Here is a 22,777-nt window from a genome sequence, read left to right on the forward strand (position 1 = left end):
GAAGTGAACTTACTCTGAGAAGGTACCATGCATTAGAACCTGCTTCAGGACTGCAGTCTGAGTTTAGGGAGGAATATCTGCATATGCCTTCTCTTTTAGGTTAGTTTCATGCTCTGGTCTTTCCCAGATTATCATTTATCTTCACCTGGGATATTTTCCTCAACTGTAAATTATGCAGCCCATATTATCGACGGGGGATGGGAGGGTTGAACACAAAAGGAGAGTGATGTAGGAGCTGTGGGTTAAACTACCCAGGCTGCAACCCTAGTAATTGGTACTAGAAATGGATGGTTACTGTTGGCAGTAAAAGATTTTCTCCCTCCCTCCCTCCCTTCCTTCTTTCTTCCTTCTTCTTCCTTCCTTCCTTCCTTCCTACCTCCCTCCCTCCCTTCCTTCTTTCTTCCTTCTTCTTCCTTCCTTCCTTCCTTCCTTCCTTCCTTCCTACCTTCCTTCCTTCCTTCCTTCCTTCCTTCCTTCCTTCCTTCCTTCCTTCCTTCCTTCCTTCCTTCCTTCCTTCCTTCCTTCCTTCCTTCCTTCCTTCCTTCCTTCCTTCCTTCCATCCTTCCTTCCTTCCTTCCTTCCATCCTTCCTTCCTTTCTCCCTCCCTCCCTCCCTCCCTCCCTCCCTCCCTCCCTCCCTCCCTCCTTCTCTTGCTCCCTCCCTTCCTCCCTATATTGTGTTTGGGGCTGTTCTCAGGGATCACTACTGGTGGTATATGAGGTGTTAGCATTGAAATTTAGTTGTTTACATTCATTTCTGGCATTCAGTGTTCCAACATCAATTCCACAATCAATGTAACATTACCTCCACCATTGTCCATGAGCAGGGTATAATTTTTCATTTCCTTGTATCCTCTTTAATTTCTGAAGCAAAAATTAAATTTTGTGGTATTTTGTATAGGTCTTTCACCTCTATAGTTAAATTGACTTCAAGGTACTTGATTTTTCTGAGGCACAATTGTGAATGCGATTGTTCTTTTAATATCTTTTTCATTATTTTTGTATAGGAAAGCCATAGATTTTTGCATCTTAATTTTGTAGCCTGACACTTTACAAGTATGTTGTTTGAAGAATCTTTTTTTGTAGTCGTTTAGGGTTTTCTACAGTATCATTGTAACATTAAAGCATGGAAATTAAATATCTCACTACTGAACAACAATTGGTCAGAGATAAAATCAAGGATGAAATCAAAAGATTCCTGGAAACAAATGAGAATAAAGGTACAAAATATCAGAACTTGTGGGATACAGAAAAAGTGGTATTAAGAGGAAAATTTATAGCTTTGCAAGCATTTATCAGGAAGAAAGTAAAAGGCCAATAAAAAGAACTTAGTGGCACAGGATAAGAAACTGACAATGGGGGCTGGAGAGATAGCACAGTGGTAGGGCATTTGACTTGCACGCAGCCGACCCAGGATCAACAGTGGTTCGAATCCCGGCACCCCATATGGTCCCCCAAGCCAGCCAGGAGCGATTTCTGAGCGCAAAGCCAGAAGTAACCCATGAGCGCAGCCGGGTGTGACCCCCCCCCAAAAAAAAAGAAACTGGAAAATGATTAGCAAAAGGAGCAAGAAATAAAGCAAGTTGAAGGAAATAATAAAATGTAGATCAGTAATTAATGATTAATGAATTAATCGTCCTTTGTGGTAAAATGTTTTACTATAATTTAATTTTTTAATAGAAAACATATTGGATCTTTAGTGAGATATCAAAGAAGTATAATATGATATACTATAAAAATGTAAAAAACCATTTTATATTATGTTTATTAGTATATAATGTTTATGTTGTGGGAATTGACAAATTCAAAATTAAAGGACAGGCCAGCAGGATGATAGAGCAGGAAAGAGTTAGTATTGTAGCTCTGACTCCTAGGGACATAGGCAGAATTTCCTCTTCCTTAGAGACCTTAGGTTGTTTTTGTTTTTTTTTTTCTTAAGGTCTTAAATATATTGAAAAGAGTACACTCAGTTTACAGAGGATGATCTGCTACAATAAGTTTCTTTAAATGATAATCACATTTTAAAATGATTTACACACACGCACACACACATACAATACTGCTGTTTGCTCTAGAACTCAGTGGTCTAGTAAAATTGACACATAAGATTGACCATCACAAAAGGTAATTCAGATTTACTGTTTTTATTCATGCCGTAGTTTCCTTTCTGCTTTATTTTTTTTATTTGGTTTCTAGTTTCCTGTGCAATTTCTGTTGTGATTTTGTTTGTTTGTTTGTTTGGAGGAGTCTCTGAACTTTTTAATTCATTGATTTATTAAAAATTTAATGTTTGGGGCCGGAGAGATGGAATGGAGGTAAGGCATTTGCCTTGATGCAGAAGGACAGTGGTTCGAATCCTGTTATCCCATATGGTCCCCCGTCCCCGTCCCCCCCCCACCCCCCCCACCCCCCCACCCCCCCACCGCCACCTGCCAGGAGCGATTTCTGAGCATAGAACCAGGAGTAACCTTTGAGTGCTGCCAGGTGTGACCCAAAAACCAAAAAAAAAAAAAAAAAAAAAATTTAAGGTTTGGCCATAATTCAACCTTTCCTATAATGAATTTTATTTTCCTGAAATTAATGATCTGTATTGTAGTTTCATTTTATTGATTTGCCACAGAAGTTCTGTTAATATGTTTTTAATCATGGGTTTTCTCTGTAATTTAGTTTATGTAGTTTCTTTTATTGTATGTCTTTAAAGTCACTTGCTCCTTCTCCAGTTTCCAAGACACTATGTTCCATTAGTAAAATTGATTTTTCAGTTAGTAAAACAGATTTTCTGTTTTATATACAACTTTTAGGACTAGACTTCTCATCTGTTTCTCTGGTTTTCAGGATCCCCTGTGTTATTTTTTCCCCATACATTGTATTCTTGTTTTTTATTTTTTTTTTCAAATTTTGTGTTATTATGATAGCTTTCTTGATATTTTCTATTTTTAAAATGTGTTTATTTTTATTGACTACTTACCTTCTTGAATCTGGATTTGTTTTTCCTGCTTCTTTTCATGTCCAGTCATTTTATTGTATGCAACCAATAGGTTATAGTGACTCTGAGTCTTTACAAGATAATTGAGTTTTGTTCAGGCAGTTGATCTGAACTAGAGATTTTTATTTTGCAGCTTGTTTTTTCTCCAAGCTTGTTTCTTAGACCTTTGTGCTTAGTACAAAGTAAGCTAAGTAAAGTACAGCTCTGGTTGTTATTCCAAAAGCACATATTTACAAAGATCTCAACTGAATGTCTAAGGTGCTAGGTATAAATCCAGTGTGATCTCACCACTATGGCTAAGTGGAATTCCAGTATTTCACAGCACTATTTGTCCTTAGGTATCTGCTTATCTTGCCACCAGTCTTTTTTGTGTGCTCTTTGTAGTGTTTTATGGAAATGTTGTGTACGTGCAGCTTAGCCTCATGTACTATTGGTGTAGTAGTTATATTTTGTTACATATATTTCTTTCCCCCAATATTTGTCTTCATGAATTTTAGCTATTCTAGAAACCCTGAGATTAAGTGTGCCTTCCTCACAGAAGTGTGCCTTGCACACACTAACCCAGGACGGACTGCAGTTTAATCCCCCAGTGTCCTATATGGTCCCCCAAGCCAGGAGCAATTTCTGAGCGCATAGCCAGGAGTAACCCCTGAGTCTCACCAGGTGTGGCCCAAAAACAAAACAAAAAATTAAGTGTGCCTCACTGACACCACTGTGCTGTGCTCAGGGTAGATCTCCTTAACTGCTCATCCCAAAATCAACATAACTGAAAATTGGGATAAACAAGGTGCTTCTTTACAATGTTTTCCATTACCACGTGTCCCTGTTATCTCAGTAAATAGCTGCCTTATATACCTTTTCCAGAGAAGCAAATGGAGGAGTCTATCATGGTGAAAACCTGATGAATTCTTAATTTTCTTGTACAGGATATATGAAAATTAAATGTAAAAAATTGTTTGTAGAATGTTTTTGAAATGCAAGTTATTTTTCAGTCATAATGTTTGCCCTCCCATACAGTCTCCCAAGCACTCCCAGGAGTGACCTGAGTGTAGAGCCAGGAGTAACCATAAGCACAGTCATATGTTGCTCCCAAACAAAGTCTCTAGTATGTGTGTGTGTGTGTGTGTGTATATATATATATATATATATATATATATATATATATATATATATATATATATATATATATATATATATACTCCTGGCTATGTGTTCAGAAATCACTCCTGGCTTGGGGGACCATATGGGTGCCGGGGGATCAAACCAAGGTCTGTCTTAGGTTAGCGCGTGCAAGGCAAACGCCCTACCACTTGTGCCGCTGCTCCAGCCCTTAATATCGTTTCTTATATATGACACTGAGTTTATGTTTCAGAATGTTGGTATGCATTTTTAATACCACATCACTATCTTCTAACTTTTTACAATATGGAAATGAATTGAACGCTGTGCTTACAAATATAATCTTACTCATTTGGAGCTTGTTTTGTTTCCTCATCTTTGTAGATTGATTGCTTATAAATTATTTAATGTGTTATGCTACTCAGTGTGATTGCCTTTCTCTAATTGTGTGTACATACATCCTCACCGATTTTTATTCTAGATCCTCTATACATCTTTTCTTGTTTGTTTTCCTGAATTTATATTAAATGCTTCTCTTAAATACAAATTTAGTTATAGGTAGCCACAAAAACTTATAATTTCATCTTGTCTTTAGCGTTGAGTACTACATTCTTTTAAAAGTATTATTAATTTTTTCAATATGCAAATATTTTTATTTTATACTTGGTATTGCTGCTACACCATTCCCAAAACCAGAATGTGAAGATCCTACCTAGGTTCCCCTTTCCACATCTGTCTCACCTTAGCATCCTTTGAGCACAATTCTGTTGGCCACATCTCAGGACTTGTTTCAGCTAGGATTATCTATCCCTTGCTTTACTTATTTATACTTTGTATGTGGGTAAAATCATCTAGTTATATCTCTTTCTTTCTGACTTAATTTTATCTTTTTTCATTTATTCATGTACTACAATTTAATTATATACTATCTTTGGGCAATTAGGTTGTTCCAGATCCTGGCTACTGTAAATAATAGTGTGAAGAGTATAGTTGTACATATGTCTTTTCAAATTATTAATGTATTTGTAATTTGGAGTAGATGCCCAGGAATGAAATTGTAAGATCATATGGAAGTTCTGTTCTTACTTTTTTGAGGCATCTTAAAACTTTTTTTCAAAGAGCTCTCACCAGCAGAGTGAATAAGAGTTCCTTTTCATTAGATTTCACCAACTCTTACTGTTTTTGGACTTTTTGATAATAAACAGCTCTCTTGACATGAGATGGGATCTCCTTGTTTTGATTTGCATTACCCTGACAATCAGCACTAATACTCTTTGAGATGTTTTTTAGCCATCTTTATGTCTTTCTGTAGGAAGTTTCTGTTCATATCCTCTGCCCATTTAATTACCTTTTTGTTATTGAGTTTTGAAAGGGTTTTTTATCTATCTTGGATATTGAATGATGTGTGATTATTTTCTCCCAATAAGTAGGTTGCTTTTTATTTTGGTCTTCATTTCTTTCATATTGTAGAAATATATTAGTTTGATTTAGTTCTGTTTATTTACTTCTACTTTTTTTTTTTTTTGACAATAGGAGCATATCATTAAAGACTGCCCAATGCAATATCAGGGAAAGTACTGCCTTTGTTTCCTCAGTGTACTTTATAGAAACAAGTTTAATATAGTTTTTTTTTAATTCATTTTGTTGGTATATGGTTGAGATATAGGGTCTAACTTTATTTCATATTTTTGTTATTTTTGGTTTTTTTTGGGGGGCCACACCCGTTTGATGCTCAGGGGTTACTCCTGGGTAAGCACTCAGAAATCGCTCCTGGCTTGGGGGGACCATATGGGACGCCAGGGGATCGAACTGCAGCCCTTCCTTAGCTAGCGCTTGCAAGGCAGACACCTTACCTCTAGTGCCGCCTCTCCCGCCCCTATTTCATTTTTTTTGTATGAAGCTCTCCTTTTTTCCATTTTATGCACATAGCACCTTTGACATATATTTACTGTCCATACATCTATCTACACAATGTCCATAGAACTGTCTATTTCATACTGCTCTTCAGGGTAAATTTCATTTGGGTGGCCAAACCTGGCAGTGTTTGGGGCACCATGTGTTCTGGGATCAATTTAGCTCCTACATACAAATCATATGCTTGCTTCAGACCTTGAGTCATCTCCCAAGTGTGCTGATTCCTTATAAATTTATCCTTGATTTTTTAGGGGGGTTGGGTTTTTGTACCACACTCTGTGGGGCTCAGGGGTTACTCCTGGCTTTGTGCTCAGAAATCGCTCCTGACAGACTTGGGGGACCATCTGGGATGCTGGGGATCAAACTTGGGCCAGTCCCAGGTTGGCCACATGCAAAGTAAATGCCCTATCCGCTGTGCTATCTCTCCAGCCCCTTATTTTTATTTTCTTAATTTTATTTTAGGAACCAAAGTTTACAGTACTATTCATGATTTGACTAGTAAGTACAATTTGGTGGCTAGGAAGAGGAGCAGAAATCTGTTAAGACTCACAACTTCCTGGCATTTCCTGGGCTTTGTTTTTGATCCTTCTGTTTTATCACCTCCTTTATAAGGTCAAACCTTAAGGTTGACTGTTCTGTAAATACCTCTGGGTGAGTCAGCTTTACTTCTCTACTAACTTACAGTGGTAAGTAAGTATTCTTCTTTTGCTTCATTCCTCACAAAAATGTCTTGCCTGACTATTATTTCAAAAGATGTTTTTAAAATATTGTGTCAAATGTTTAAAGTTTAAAGTTCTTTTCAATGGTATGATATTTCAGAGTGTTATTTCATGCTACTTGGAAGAATATTGATGTGTGCATGATACTTAATTTTTATTTTGCTTTTTTGGCTCCACACATGGCTATCGTCAGGCCTTCCCTCTATCTCTGTGCCTTTGTGGTTGCAGGAGACCAAATAGGGCCAGGGATCAAACTCTGGTTGGACACATGCAAGGAGAATGCTTTACCTAGAGAAAGGTGTGCTTTCTCTTTGATCCTGGTGATACTTACAAAAAAATTAGTATCCTTTCCTTTGTTGTTGCAAAGTGGGGGTCACACACAGGCAATACTCAAATATTTGGTGTGAGCTTTTGCACACACTTGGCTATAAGACAGTGCCCACCTGTGTGGTTAGAACTAGGTGAAGTTCTTAAATAGCTTTGCCACACAGCGACCCTATATAATTGTCTAAAACAAAACAATTTTTTTTTGCTAGGGTCTTTTAAAAGTGACTGTCTTCCCACTGTAAGTTTACCTTGTCCTCTTTCTTTGCATCTTTGTTCTCATAATAATAAAAAAAAAGTATTTGAGTCAGTTTTCTTTCCTTTTTGAATGACGATCTTGTGAATGCCTTCCATCTGTTTTTCTGTTGGATTCTGGTGGTTTTAATAGAATAGTGCACACTTTGGAAAGGGCTTTGTCTCCACCCTGAAGATAATTCCTTTTTTTGTTTTGTTTTGTTTTTTGGGGGGGCCACACTTGGTGCCGCTCAGGAGTTATTCCTGGCTCTGAACTCAGAAATTGCTCCTGGCAGGCTCGGGGACCTTATGGGATGCTGGGGTTGAACCCAGGTCAGCCATGTGCAAGGCAAACGCCCTACCACTGTGCTATCTATCGGTTTGGCCCCCAAGAAATTAATTCCTTTGAGAGACATACTTACCTGAGACTTTCTACCTTTGAGGAACTGTAGTTTAATTCTAGCATTGTAGTTCAAGTTTTGTTCTTTGAATCTTCTGCATACTTTGTATGTTCCACTAAGCCTTCATGGCGAACCTATGGGCAGTGGCACTCGAAGGCCTTGCAGCTGGCACGCGGGAAGGTCTGCAATTAAGATGTGGGCGCCCGCCGCGGAAGCCAAGTGTGCCAGTGTCTGTTTTGCAGCTCATCTGGCAACAGGGCCGGACTGGCTGTTGGGAGGACCGGGCATTGTGCGGCAGTTTGGGCACTCGGGCTCAAAAAGTTTAGCCATCACCGCGACTAGAGACTTTTTACTACGACCTATTTAAAATATTTCATTTTATTTGAATACTATTGGCCACTTTATCCAATATTAAGCTTTTTTTTTTTTTTTTTTTTTTTTGGTTTTTGGGCCATACCCGGCGATGGCCAGGAGTTACTCCTGGCTGTCTGCTCAAAATAGCTCCTGGCAGGCACGGGAGACCATATGGGACACCAGGATTTGAACCAACCACCTTTGGTCCTGGATCGGCTGCTTGCAAGGCAAACACTGCTGTGCTATCTCTCCAGGCCCTAAGCTATATTTTTAATCTAGAGAAATGCTTCTGGTTTCTATAATTATATTCATCTTTTAAGGTAAGAGTTTTAATAGAAGCATCTCTAAAATGCTAGTCCTATTACTCACTTGCTATTTGATCTTTGATCTTTGTCTCCTGACTCTAACTACCATCTTTCTTTAATGATGTCTGGCAAATCTGTGACTTCAAACTGAATATCTGATCTAGTTAGATGAGCAGTATCTTCAAAGATAAATGTCAACATATAGTTAACATTTAGTTTTGTCATTACTACTTCTTTGAGGACTCCTTATTTTCAAATTACTGAAACAGTCCAAAAAATTTTAAATGTGGGACAGGAGAGATACTACAGTGGGTAGGGTGCTTGCCTTGCACACTGCCAATTCAGGTTCAATCTTGGCATATGGGCCTCTGTGCCCTCCAGGAGTGATTCCTGACTACAGAACCAGGACTAACACTTCACACTGCCAGGTGTGGCCCAAAACCAAACAAATTTTTTTCAAAAAAGCTGGTTGGTAACTAGCAACCGGTAAGTTGAGTTCATTTTGTAGTTTTTGTCTGTAAGAATCTTCTAAGTTAGGGTTACCTGGTAGTTCAGTGTTTAGCAAGCAGTCTGTTTTCCATTTGTTATGTTGAATGAACCATCTGACAGTAATAGTTGGTCCACAGAGCCAGAGTACCTTAAGTCGGAATCCATGTTTTTATTTCTTTATGATTAGTCACTCAATCTCATTCATGGTAATGTTAATTACCAGTATTACCAAAAACTGTCTTTCAGATACAAGTTGTAAAAGCTCATTATATTTTATCCATAATATTTACATCTTTTCAATCATGTATTTCATTTTATGGTTTATTTTAATTTTGGAATCCCATCTAGGGATGCTCAGGGTTTACTCCTGGTTCATCTCTTCTGGGGGTTTGGGAAAACCATGGGATGCCAAGGGTTGAATCTAGGTTAGCTGCATGTAAGGCGAGCTCCATACCTTCTGTACTAATTTGTAAGTCCCAGGTATTGCATTTTTATGGGTTCCTGCTGTTAGTTTATACTCTGATTTTGCCCAGGGCAAAGTCATTCCCCAATTTCCTCTTTCTTTTCATCAAGCCCTTTGACTTGTAAAAGTCCACCTAGATCGCACTCTACCCTTCCCGTCCCACTCTACCTTACCACTCTACCCTCCCCCTCCTGGTTGAATTTGTACTGGTAGAATAAAGAGAGGTCAGTTTTGGTGGGTCCAGTGAGACCACGAGGCAAGAAGCCAACTGACTTGATGATTCTATCCTGATTGGCTTGGTTTATTAATTCCTCGTGGCATTTCTTATTCAGACCCATTTACCCAGGGTTGGAAATATAGCCTACCTATTGGGGATTTTTAGCAGGGCAAAAATTAATTTCAAGGACATGGATATGTGGTATTATCAGAAGGGATTTTAGGCTGGAACCTCTGATGCCCATCAATCTTCAGGACTACACTAATGATGTTGCAGGAACCATGAGGTACCAGAGATTGAAGTAGGGTGGACCACATGCAAGGCATGCCTCTCTCTTATACTATCATCTATCTGGTCCATATCACACTCTTTTAAAAAGTCACATTAGGGCCAGAGCAGTGGCGTCCGTCTTGCTTGTGTTAGTCTAGGACCACAGTTCGATCCCCAGTGTCCCATATGGTCCTTCAAGCCAGGAGCGATTTCTGAGCACATAGTCAGGAGAAATCCCTGAGTGTCACAGGGTGTGCCCCCCCCAAATATCACATTATTAAAAATATTTTAATAAGTATTAAATTACTAACTGATTTAATTATTTTTGTTTTATCTATACTATACAAAATAATAACGTCGGTGGTCATATGCACTGATCTGACAAATAATTGGTGATTGAGTGGGTTAAGTGGACTGATAGATTTATCTGAAATGTATGTTAGAATGACATTGACCTCAAGACAGGAGATCAGAAATCTATCCCCAAATAGATGAGAAACTAAAGAGACTGTTCATAACTTTAGGAGTATTGAATCAAGATAAAAATTGCTCCATTTTTGGGATTTGTTTGTTTTATGGGCATAATCAGCAATATTTAGAAGTCAACTCCTGGCTCTGCACTAAGAAATTACTCCTAGCAGTGGTTGGGGGACCATATGTGGTGCCAGGGATTATACCTAGGTCAACCTTTTGCAAGGCAAGTGCTGTACCCACTGTACTATCTCTCCAGCCCTCCATTATGTTTTAAAAGAACAAAAAGCTAGTGCAGTTTTAATAATGTCATCCTGGTTCTTTGAGAAAGCCAAGTAATAGAACAGTAATCACTATAAATATATCAATGAATGACAGAACTTGTCAGAAAATCAATCAATATTGGAAGAGATTTGGAAATTGGAGGTGAAAATGGCTTTGAATTTATATATATATATATATATATATATATATATAATATATATATAATTTATATATATATAATTTTCTTTTTGGTTTTTTTTTTTTGGGTCCCACCCGGCAGTGCTCAGGGGTCACTCCTGGCTCCATGCTCAGAAATCGCTCCAGGCAGGCTTCGGGGACCATATGGGATGCCGGGATTTGAACCACCATCCTTCTGCATGCAAGGCAAACGTTTTACCTCCATGCTATCTCTCCAGTCCCGACAATTTTATATATTAAACCAGGAAGATTCTGAAAGTTTGATAGGAAAATAATTCAGAAATGTAGAAATATTCCGAAAGCCATATGAAGGAGTAGTTGTTTTTAGCTAGAATGTGCAATAATGAGCACATTCTTTATACTTAAATTTGTATTCTGTCTAGATTAATGTTTTGATAATTTTCTTGATTTGCTAAAGATTTATCTAAGATTTTGTTTTTAGGAATTGCCAAATCAGGAAACTAGTTGACAGTGAACTACGGACAGCAAAAATATTAAATTACTATTATCATCAAAATGCCAAAATATATCTACCACTTAAATGGAGGTTTATTAGTTTATAAAGCATTTTAAAATACTTATCTCATTTGAAATCAGCAAGTGAAACAAGTGGGAAATGACTATTTTTTAAAAAGGATTTCTGGGGCAAGAGAGAGAATACAGCAGGTGAGATGTTTGCCCTGCCCACAGCCACACTGGCACCACATACAATCCACTGAGCCACACCGCAGAGATCACAAAGACAGAAGTAAGTCCTGAGCACAGGTTAGGGGTGGCCCAAATGAAGAAATAAAACAAAGAAAAGGATTGTTGGGCCAGAGCAGTTCTCCAGAGGTTAGGGTATTTGCCTTGTATACAGCAGACCTTGTTTCAATCCCAGCACTCTCATATGGTTCCCTGAGACCTCCACTTGTGATTCCTAAGAGCAGAGCAAGGAGTAAAAACTAAAGAAAGGATTCTTGAATTGTCAAAATGCATGCTTTCATCCCCAGCACCTCATGGTCCCCGTCCACGTCAACTCTTTAACAAAATTATTCCTATCAACGCCCTATAATTGTGATTATCTTTTAGAAAAATATAAGTTATAGTATGCCAAAAAGATAATCATCACTACCAAAAAGATAGTTAGGCCCTTTCAAAAACATTTTGAATATTATTTTATTTGTTTTATTTTCGAGCCACATTCAGTGTGCTCGAGCTTATTCCTGTCTCTGTGCTTAGGGATCACTCATGGAGATCTTTAGGTAATGATACAGAATGCCAGGAATGAACTCAGGATATCTGCATGCAAGAAAGCACCTTCTCTATCTCTCCAGCCCCTCAGTATTTTTTAAACCATTTATAGATTAAAAAAAAAAAACATAAAGGAAACAACTGTATTGGAAATTAATAAAAAAATTTAAATGTGATAAATCTACATTTTATTTCTTCTTTCCTGGCATGAAAATATGCATCCAAAATGGGCAGTATCCTTTAAATGCAACTGATTACTTGTGGATAAGCCTAGGAAATGCCTTGACTCAGAACGTTTAAATAGATCATTAAAAATACTACCTTAGACTGATTTTAAGTATACTACATATGTAATGTTTTACCTTTTTATTAACTTCTGATTATTCTTTTATTTATATTCTCAAATTGCAGTACTTTGAAATTTTTCCTACTATACAATTGTGTTGAAGAGAGGGTGATCACCTTTTGTAGCAACATACACAGTATGTTGTAGCAGTAGCAACAGTAGCAACGTACTTTCATTTTTTTTTTATTTACTGAAATGACCAATGAGCATTTTAATTTTTAAGTCCTTAAGCATTTGTCTACTTATGAGCCACCTCAAGAAAATTTTCTAGCACAAATGATGAAAGTGAAATATGGTTATATAATTTTCACAGATTTGGGGGGGGGTTAAAAATACTACACTGACAAAATATACAATGACATTCTCCAGCTGAGTAAGACGTTTTTTCCCTTAAAACATTGTGTACTGATTGATTTTTTGAGTTTAAACTAGTTTATCTAGGACATTATCCTCTAAAGGTCTTATCTAGTGGTTCTGGTGATGCTTCTTTACTAAATGAGAAATGTTAATTTTTGAAAACAATAACAACCTGGTTCTCAAACAGGAACAACTGTTAAAGGTTTTATTTCTATTCATTTTTTTCTTAAAGGCATGATTTTATCTTTTTTATTTCATTTTATTTTATTTTGTGTTTCTGTATAGCTTTTGGGACCACACCCAGCTCAGGGCCTACTCCTGGAAAGGTTCCAGGGTCCATATGGAATGCTAGGACTAAAAAAAAATTTTTTTCATTTAACTCAATAAAGTGAGAGAAGTAGGTTTAATACATTGACACCAGTGTTATCTCCAGTGGCTCAAACTTGAATGTGGTTTAATTAGCACAAATTGCTATGTCAGCATCAATGTACTAAAAGAGAATCAAGGGGCTAAGCAAATAGCTTAGAGTGTAGTGCATGCCTTACATTTGAGAGGCCTCAAGTTTGATCCCCTAGCATTACTGGGTCTAACCTTGATAGCTTCCAAGTATCATGATGGTGACCATCAAGACTGCTGGGCCAAGCTGGGCCTTATAGGCCACCCACCAAATTGATTAGGTCCTACATAACCCAGTTGAGTATCATTGGGAGTGTTACCCAGACCCTGGAGTCCTAGTTAGAAGGCTCCCCGAAAGATATAAATGAGTGAATAATTAATAAATAGTATTCCAGAGCAGATTTACTTGGAGATCAGAAATACTGAAAATTAATTAGAAAGTGGGAAAAATATCTTCCTCAGTAGTGGGAAAGGAACCATTTTAACCTCTATCTGAAAAGCAGATTCTTTATAGACAAGAATATTTGAAAGGCTGTAATTAGACTCAGTTGCCGAATATATGAAGTATTACAGCAAACAAGCTGGCAAGAAATAGCAGATTAAGCCCAGTGAAGGTACAATGATTACTAGAAGGAAAGAGGAGAGACAGGTGAGGAATGAAGGAAGGGCTCTTTTTGGTAGTGGGATGACACTGGAACTTTGGTAGGAGTAGTGACCATTGAAATTCCAGAATATAAATTAAAGTCATAAAAATTTTTTAAAAGAAAAGCTTTGCATTGTTTTTAATTATACAATTTAACAAACTATCAGATAGCTTCCAAATAGAGAATAGCACAGAGAATAGGATTACATGTAGCTTACATGTAGCTGACCCAGATTCAAACCTTGGCCTCCCAAGTATTTACCTGAGTCTGCCTAGATTGATCCCTTAGTACAGAGCTAAGAGTAAGCCCTGAGCAGAGTCAGGTTGACCCAAAAATTAAAAAGCTCCACATGAATTAGAATTAAATAACACAGAAGTGTAAGCTCTAGTTCCAGAAAATAAGTTTTTCACTGAAGCTCATTTTCCCTACATGTATGATATGTTTAGTTATAAAAATGAATATATGAGAGTTTTCATTTAGTGTCATCAGTAAATAATGCCCTTCTGTTTATAGTTGTTATATCTCTTAATGTTTATTAGATTTCTTAAATATATATTGTGTTCAAGCTTACTTCTGGCTCTGGACTCTAGGACCATGAACTCATGGTGGAAATCAAACCAGGTCAGCTGTATCTGAGGCAAACATCCTAACTGCTATACAGTTTTTCTAGAGCCTGAAATATGTGCATTTTTTAGTAATGTCACCAAATCTTACCCAGACAAGCTTACCTCTTTTCCTCCCATATATAAGGATATTTTCCAAGATGCATATTTTAGAAAAATTATTCAGTTCTGTTGTTTTTTGTCCCACTCTTCATGTAGTTCTGTCAAATTCAAAAGTTGAAAAGGAAACAAAACCATCATATGCTGAAGGAATTGCCTTCATGTTGTATTATTGGCTTATCAAATATGTGCAAATCAATTATCATGTGTAATCCAGGTAATTTAGTATTTGGACATAATAATAAACAGTACTGGCTCTACCCATGGATCTACTTGATCTTCCCAAACTTACATTTGATTCTTATCTCCATTCTTTGCTTGACATCTGTTTTATAAAAAAAAAAAAGAAGAAGAAATATAAGTGGCCATGTGTTCATTGGATTGTTCACATTCTTTAAAAAATTCAAATAGAGAAGATTCCTTAAGGAATGATCAGAGAAAAAGTCTTCAAGGGTGACAAAACAGCTTGACCATCAAGCTTTAATCACATCAAAAAAGCTTTAATCACATCAAAAACTAGGTAATACAAAGGCAGCTTGTGAAAAAGAAAAAGAAAAGAAAAGGACTGTCATGAGACCAAGAACATGTTACATGATTTTTCCTTAAACTTTAATTTTCAAGGCCTACATAGAAAGAAAATAATGTCACAGTTTATGGAGGTTATCTGAACATAGAAGAAATTTTCCTTGTTCAATTTTCACCTCCCTACCTATGTAGTGAACAATTTAAGAAGTGCTGATTCTTGCAAAGGGCACTATATAGTTAGTCACAGGAAGACCAATTGGGTTCTGGGAGAAATGAAACGAGATTACTTACTTCTCATCTGTACTTCGTCATTTTCCTTAGCTGTAGCTGGTGCTGGAACAGAAGATCAAACTTATCGATCATTAGAAGGAAATCTTTCCTTGGTGATTTCAGCAGAATAGTTTTAACTCCTTCTGAGTCTGGAGTAGATATAGAGACAGGAGACTGGCAGTCTTCTTTTGCCTCATACAGGATTTAATCCTGAAAGTACATTTGGGTAGGTTGCAAAAGGCAGCATTCTTTAAAACAGTTGGTCCTCTTTAAATATTTTGTGACATTTCTTATTTCACAAGGACATTTTAAATATGGAAGATCCTATTATAGTCCTTACTAGTTCAGTCAGGTAGCAGTAATTCAATGTCTTTAGTCAGTCAGTATTGTATCAATTGGAAAATGAACCTTTCTTCACAGAAAAATATATTCAAAAGTAATTCAAAAAGAATAAGTTTCTAACTTCTGAATAACTCCTGGTATAATAATAATAATAATAATAATAATAATAATAATAATAACAACAACAACAGTAGTAATAATAACTCACTTGGCTATAAGTAGGGTACCTTTTAAAAATAATTATTTAAGGGGCTGGTGCAGTGGTGCTAGCGGTAAAGCGTCTGCCTTGCAAGTGCTAACCTAGGCCGGACAGTGGTTCTATCCCCCGGCATCCCATATGGTCCCCCCAAGCCAGGAGCAATTTCTGAGTGCTTAGCTAGGAGTAACCCTGAACATCAACGGTTGTGGCCCTAAAACAAAAATTAAATAATTATTTAAGTATACAAGTATACCATGGTTAAAAAAATTGTTCATAATTGAGTTTCAATCATTAAATGTACACTACCCTTCACCAGTGCATTTTTCCCACCACCAATGTCCCCAGTTTCCCCTACCCGCCATGTATATTCTCTTTTTTCTTTTCTTTTTTGACACTATGGTTTGTGTTATTGTTAATGAAGGAGGCTACTCTTTTAAAAGATCGAGTCCTCTTTGTTTGTTTGTTTGCTTTTTCCTGGCTCTGTGCTCAGAAATCACTCCTGGCAGGCTTGGGGGACCAGATGGGATGCCAGGGATTGAACCTGCGTCCATCCTGGGTCAGCTGCTTGCAAGGCAAATGCCCTACCACTGTGTTACAACTCTGGCCCTAAAATCTAGTCCTATTTTTGCTTCCAGATTGCAAAAAGACAGTATTAGTCTGGAACTGATCTGTATAGTTCATCAGTCAGGCCTCTAAAAGTAATTTTGGCCTCTTTACATCTTTCCTTTGAAATTTCTGTAATGCTATTTTTTTCTGTATTTTAATCAGAGGTATGTGATAAAATATGAGCTTGTCCATATTTCACTTTGCAGTTCTTATTTTGTATACCTCAGGATTTTTTATATTATAGGTAAGACATTGTATCTTTTAGATCTGCCATAGATGACTTTGCTGCTTCCTTTTCTAAATAAAACTTTTTACTGTTTTATTTATCAAATAATTATGATGAAATTCTTTTTTAATTACTTGTGATCTTGGATAAACTTTAAGAGATCGAGTGCTCGATCTTTTATTTTATGAAATATTAATTTTGGGTTACATATATGAGAGAACATAGTAATTTCTATTAAAAAAGGTAAGCTTTAAAATTGCCCCAATCTAAAAGATCTTTTGATGAGCAAGAAAAAAAGATTTTTTTATAAAAGTTGACACAAAGACAGTAGTAGAATTGTATTTCTTCGGGCGAAGCAGATGCTTATTTACAGCAACTGTCACACCTCTACTGCTGGTGAATATAAACGACTCTGCTTGTGAGAGCAAGAAGCCCTGGGAAGAACATTTCCAGCAAGACTGATAACAGATTCCTGAACCTAATGTTTTTCAGATTGCATATTGCAATCTGACTCTTTTATCTTAAGCAAACACCTAATTTTAATATAAGTTGAAGATAAATATCTTTACTTTTTTTTATATTTGATACTATACCTAAAGGTGAAGGTGCCCAAATAGGGCAGAGAATCTGAGCTTGGTTCCAACAAGAATGAATGTGGCATGGGAGTGGGGGTAGGATTTGTGTGTCCATGCACATGCTTGCACATGTGCATCTGAACCAGATCCATCTCCTTAGTTTTGTGGGAATAATGAAAGCCTTGCTGGTAGTGCGCCCACATAGGTGAGACTGGGTCCAGTCTCATAACAAGTTGCTTTTACTCTCAAGAACTTGAAAAGCATTAAGTTGTCTATATTTGAGTACACCTTTTTTTTTTTTTTTTAACTTTTCCGTTACCCAGAACAAACTACTGACTGGTATATTTATCACCTAAAAGAGATAACATTTCTATTTCAAATGCATGTTTAACTTAGGATTGAGAATTTATTATTATGCTCCTCAAGTTTTTGGTAGAAAGTAATAAACTCAACAAAGGATTGTTTCACGAAGTACTTTCAAAGATAAAAGAATGAAATATACAAACAACTAGCTTATAAATATTTCTAATTAAAGTGTCTTCACATGAAAAGATTTCCTTTACCCCCACTTCTGCAATGACTTTTAATTCCTTTTATCCCTTTTTTTTAAAAAATGCTGCATGCTACACCTCTACTTCACTTGCTATCTTATACCACTGTTTATCACCATATCTAGCCTTCATGTTTTCCCTCTTATTTAGTTTTTATAAGATGATATAAGGCTTGTGAACATAGCTTGATTTTCACCTTTTACTGCTTATTTGGCTATTATTGTTGTTTTTTTAAACATTTATTTATTTATTTTGGTTTGGTGGCCATACCCGGTGGCATTCAGGTGTTTCTTCTGGCTCTGTGCTCAGAAATCGCTCCTGGAAGGCTCAGGGAATCACGTGGGATGCAGGAATCGAACTCGAGGTTATCCAGGGTCAGCTTTGTGCAAGGCAAACACCCTACTGCTGTACTATTGTTCTGATGCCCTATCATTGTTTTTCAAACATTAAGACCTATTGTTTGTTTATACATCATCAGTAAAAATTAAGTCAAATGTATCTAAAATAAATTTGAAATAGCTCTTAAAATGTTTAATTTGGAAACAAGTTAGTAATTCAAATTCTAATTTAGAAAATTAAAAACCTATAAAAGCAAAATTTTACTTTGTCCACTATATATATATTGTATTGCTTTAAATATAAACTAAAAGAACACTGGACTTTTAACTGTGCAATATATTTTTTATTTAATTAACATGCTTCGTTTTTAGTAGCTGTGTCAAAATTTTAAACATCTAGGGGCCGGAGCGGTGGTGCCAAGCGGTAAGGCATCTATCTGCCTTGCCCGCCCTAGCCTAGGACAGACCAAATCCCCCAGTGTCCCATATTGTCCCCCAATCCAGGAGCAGTTTCTGAGTGTATGGCCCGGAGTAACCCTGAGTGTCACTGGGTATGCCCTCCTCAATTTCAAACATCTAATATAAAACTATGCCCCCAGTGTGTATTCAAATATTAAGTTGGATTTACTTTCATTTTAGAAGAATTTGGTCTGCAAGAAAATTAATTCTTACAGAGAAGGAAATAGATCTTACCATGAATGAAATAACACCAAGATTTATTAATATAAGTGTTTAGAACTTGTCTGATTTAGATAATAGCCATATTGCTAAAATTATGTGGTAATTTACCAATTATCATTTAACTTGATATCTCAGTACTTACCCAATTTCATTGGACTGCTTAATAGTACAAAGCAAAAAAAAAAAAAAATTCATCCTTGTTTAACAGATTTCACAGTTAAAATAATTAGCATCTACAGAAATGTTATCTCATAAAATTTAATTGTTCTATAATTTTCTTATTACTAAGTATATCAACATTGTATATCAAAATAGCTATTTTTTTAAACTGTCTTTATAAAAGGTTGGTTTTTTGTTTGTTTAATATTGGCTGCCCTCTAGTGGGGTAAACTGTTCTTTTCAAATACCCTAATTAAAATATTTAAAAATCAATTTGTTTTATGACTTAGAGAATTTTGATCATGATTTGTTTTTTAAGCAACTATATAGATTAGCATTACATTCTTCTTTTTCCCCTCGGTTTTGGGTTACTCAGTGCTCAGGACTTCCTCCTGGCTCTGTGCTTAAGGATCTCTCCTAGCAGGTGTAAGAACCATAAAGGGTGAAGGGTATTGAACCCAAGTTGGGTGTGTGCAAGGCAAACGCCCTACCCAGTGTATTATCTCTCTGGCCCTAGCATTATATTCTTAATAAGTCACATCAAAACTAGCTGACCTTATTAACAATTTGTATCTTTTGTTATCTTTTTGGGTGTGATTTGTCATTTATGCTGTGTGTTCCCAACTTCTAAGATGTTTTTATTCTTCCTTTTGCAGATGTTACAACTGTGGAGGCCTTGATCACCATGCTAAGGAATGTAGTCTACCTCCTCAGCCAAAGAAGTGCCATTACTGTCAGAGCATCTCGCATATGGTGGCAAACTGCCCACATAAAACTGGTGTGCAGCTGCCTGCCACTTCTCAGGGAAGACAGGAAGCAGAATCACAGTCGTGCACTTCATTTCACCCAAGGGAGGTTGTGGGAGGGCCTGGTTGTGCAACATCGCCACCATGTCAAGAGGCTAGATCTGAGGTCTCAGAATGGCTGGGTAGGCTGCCTCAAGAAGCTTCCTCTGCAAAGTCATCTGTAGCACCAGAAGAACAGAACAAAAAGGGGCCTTTCATTCAAAAGAGGAAAAAGACATAACCCTTCTTAAGCTACCATCTTCTTTCCCCACTTGGGAAGTCTACCTCATGCAAGTACAAGAGAACAGTATTTTATAAACAGCAGCTGATCTGGGATTTTAACTACTGTTGAGGAGCTGTGAATTTTTAAAAACAAAACAAAACAGATAAATCACTAAGCAAATTACACTTGCACAGGGTGTCATGTTTTAGGTTATTCAAAGAGGAAAATGCTATATAAATCGATCTCAGTATGTGTGAGAGGGCGAAAGCCTGAGTCTATGTGTAATGGAAGATTTTGTATAGTAACGTAGGCATATATATAAAGAGGGCTTATCTTTATATGTGTGTATCTGTTGATATAAGCACACATCCTCCCTCACAAGAATTGAACATTTCCAAGAATTAAAAATTTATCTGAAGTATTTTTGATGGTTTTGAACAGCAGACATAGAGTCATTCTTAAAAATGTCATTTCTTTCCTATTATAAAGAAGTTAAAATATGACTTACTTTTGAGTGAACCAAAAGCTACTTCAGATCTCAGCTGCCATTCATATGGTACTACAGGTTTTTAAGTCATTAGTTCTCTGGAGTTTGGGTTGCCTCTTTTTCTTGATATTGATAGGACACACTCCTTCCCATTTGAAGGCAGTAACTTAACTACATATGCCTCTGATTGCCATAATCTTTTTTTATTCTGGTATTCATAAACTCAAGAAGACAATGAATGTGATTTTGATGTTGATTCATATGATTTTATTGTACATTTGATGCCTATTAAGGGAAATGAAAGAGAGGGCAACGATAAATCTAGCTATTTGATTATATTCAATGGTATTTTGATACCAGCTCATAATCATTTTAATGCCTCGAGGTTTTTAGCGTATTCTGGCAACATCATCTTTCCTTATTTGTGTCAAGCCTTGTAGCCATCACTTTCAGCAAGTGAGCACCTTTCTTTACTACTGAAGATCTTGGAGGAAAACTCCAATCATTTGCTGTATGTTTTTAGCGGCTGTTTTTAATCCCCTCCAAAGAGTTACCAATCTATTTCTAAAACAAACAGAATAGCACAGATAGGAATAATAAAACACTGACATTGAGAAGCAAAAATCAGTGGATGTTCACAGTTGCCTGATACCAGTGATATCAAAAAGGGCAGCTATGGAGGCTGTACCTCGGGGAGACTTCCAGAGAGCTGGGTGTGTATTGTGTTCTTATATTGATTTTAGGGAAGTCACTTCATGATTCTTGCTGAAGTAACCTCTGGTGGATTAATAGTGAGGACAGAGATGATCAGGTTGGTCCTCAGTTACATTAGAAATGACTTGGGATCATCATTGTGCTGTTCCTATTACAATTCATTTTGGTGCCATCCTACTTCTTTATGTTTTGGTCAAATTTCTGAAACATCTCAAAGAAGATACCAATGAATTATAATTCTTTGAACTCAAAATACATATAGTTTGTTATGAGAGTGTTGGTGTAAGCTCAGATAATCAAAAAGAGAAAATAGCATGATTCAAGTGAGATATTCCTTGCTGAACTATTTCTGCTCCTTCCCCCACGTGTTCTGCCATGGGAGACTTGTGCAGCCGCTGCTATTCCAGCAAGCCACTTCTGAGAAAATGTTTCAGGCTGGGCCACCAGACCCAGAGCTAAGCTTGAATTTCTAGACAGTGTTTTTTTAGACTCTCCATGGTTTATTTTCAAATACCCATGGGCTGGGATACAAAACTTACCTTTGACGATATTGAATGTGACATAGCTGTAGAGAAGTACTTCCTTGCCTTATGTGAGGTTTGTAAGCTTATTTAAATTATGTAGACAAATCAAAGTGGCATTTCTTCATTTTAGCAGGTATGATAAGCAGGTCAACAGCAGAAATGCATAGCATTTTACGTCACTTTGAAATTCAAACCAAAGTTCCTTGATTTACAGAAAATAGGAAATTACAGACTTGAGAATTGGACATTCCCTGTTTACTAGAAAGAAGTTTAGATCTAAGATCACTGTTTAAAAAAACAGAAGCATTTTGTAACTCTGTACCTTCTGAGAGCAGTTTGAATCATTGTAGGTCATTTTAACCAGACTGAACCAAGAGCACATACTAATCTATTTTAGGATTAAAAGTTGGGATTTATTTTTTATAAAAGAATATTATCACTATTACATTACAATCTCAGGACAAAAATAACTTTGCTCAGGGAACATATCATATAATGTTGTTATTATTTCTTTACAGAAGAACCCAGTCCTGCTTACTCAAAACCAAATAGCTTAGATCACTATAAAAGTATTATGTACCAATGTTAGTAACTACCTCTGAGTTTGACATGGATCAGAATTTTCCAATCTGTATCAGTTTTCCTGTTTCTATTTAATGTAGAAAGCAGAATTCTCAAACTTTTTTCATATGTGACTCTCACTGATGTGAACACAGTGTCCATTTCCATGGGTGAAATATTCTGTTTACAGCAAAAGGCTACCTCATAGTTGATGCATAGCACACCTTTATGCTACTGCAGCCTTACAAGGCTAGTAATGTCTCTGGTACAGAACCTTTTAATCTATATCATAGAGAGCAATTTGCAGTTGCATGTTCTGACAAACATTTGTGAATAATGAATCATCTCTTTAACAAAGTCTCAATGTATTTCCTTAAAGTTATCATGTATTTCATTTCAAGACTTATGGGCACTGGACAACTTACGCAAAACAGCAGTCTTGGAAAACGCTGCTTTGCTCAGAGTTTGGGGAGAGGGGCAGCAAGAAGAGAGGTTGGTGTATGAGTATTTCATGCTGGGCAAACTCTGTGGGGTGCCAATCTCCCCCACTTTGTGCTGCCCTGAAGCCAAGCATACTGCTGCCTGC

The 22,777-nt window shown here is 36.7% G+C and overlaps 1 protein-coding gene across 1 annotated transcript in view; it reads left to right on the forward strand.

Moving 5' to 3' along the window:
* LIN28B (lin-28 homolog B) overlaps nucleotides 1-20,111 on the forward strand; it is a 103,124-nt gene extending 83,013 nt beyond the window's left edge. The window contains exon 4 of the mRNA XM_049771237.1: nucleotides 19,554-20,111. Coding sequence (XP_049627194.1) covers nucleotides 19,554-19,923 — 370 coding nt within the window. The 3' untranslated portion in view covers nucleotides 19,924-20,111. The remainder of the gene's footprint in view (nucleotides 1-19,553) is intronic.
* The last annotated feature ends 2,666 nt before the right edge of the window (nucleotides 20,112-22,777 follow it).

Source organism: Suncus etruscus, chromosome 4 (assembly GCF_024139225.1).
Source record: "Suncus etruscus isolate mSunEtr1 chromosome 4, mSunEtr1.pri.cur, whole genome shotgun sequence".
Taxonomy (NCBI): Eukaryota; Metazoa; Chordata; class Mammalia; order Eulipotyphla; family Soricidae; genus Suncus; species Suncus etruscus.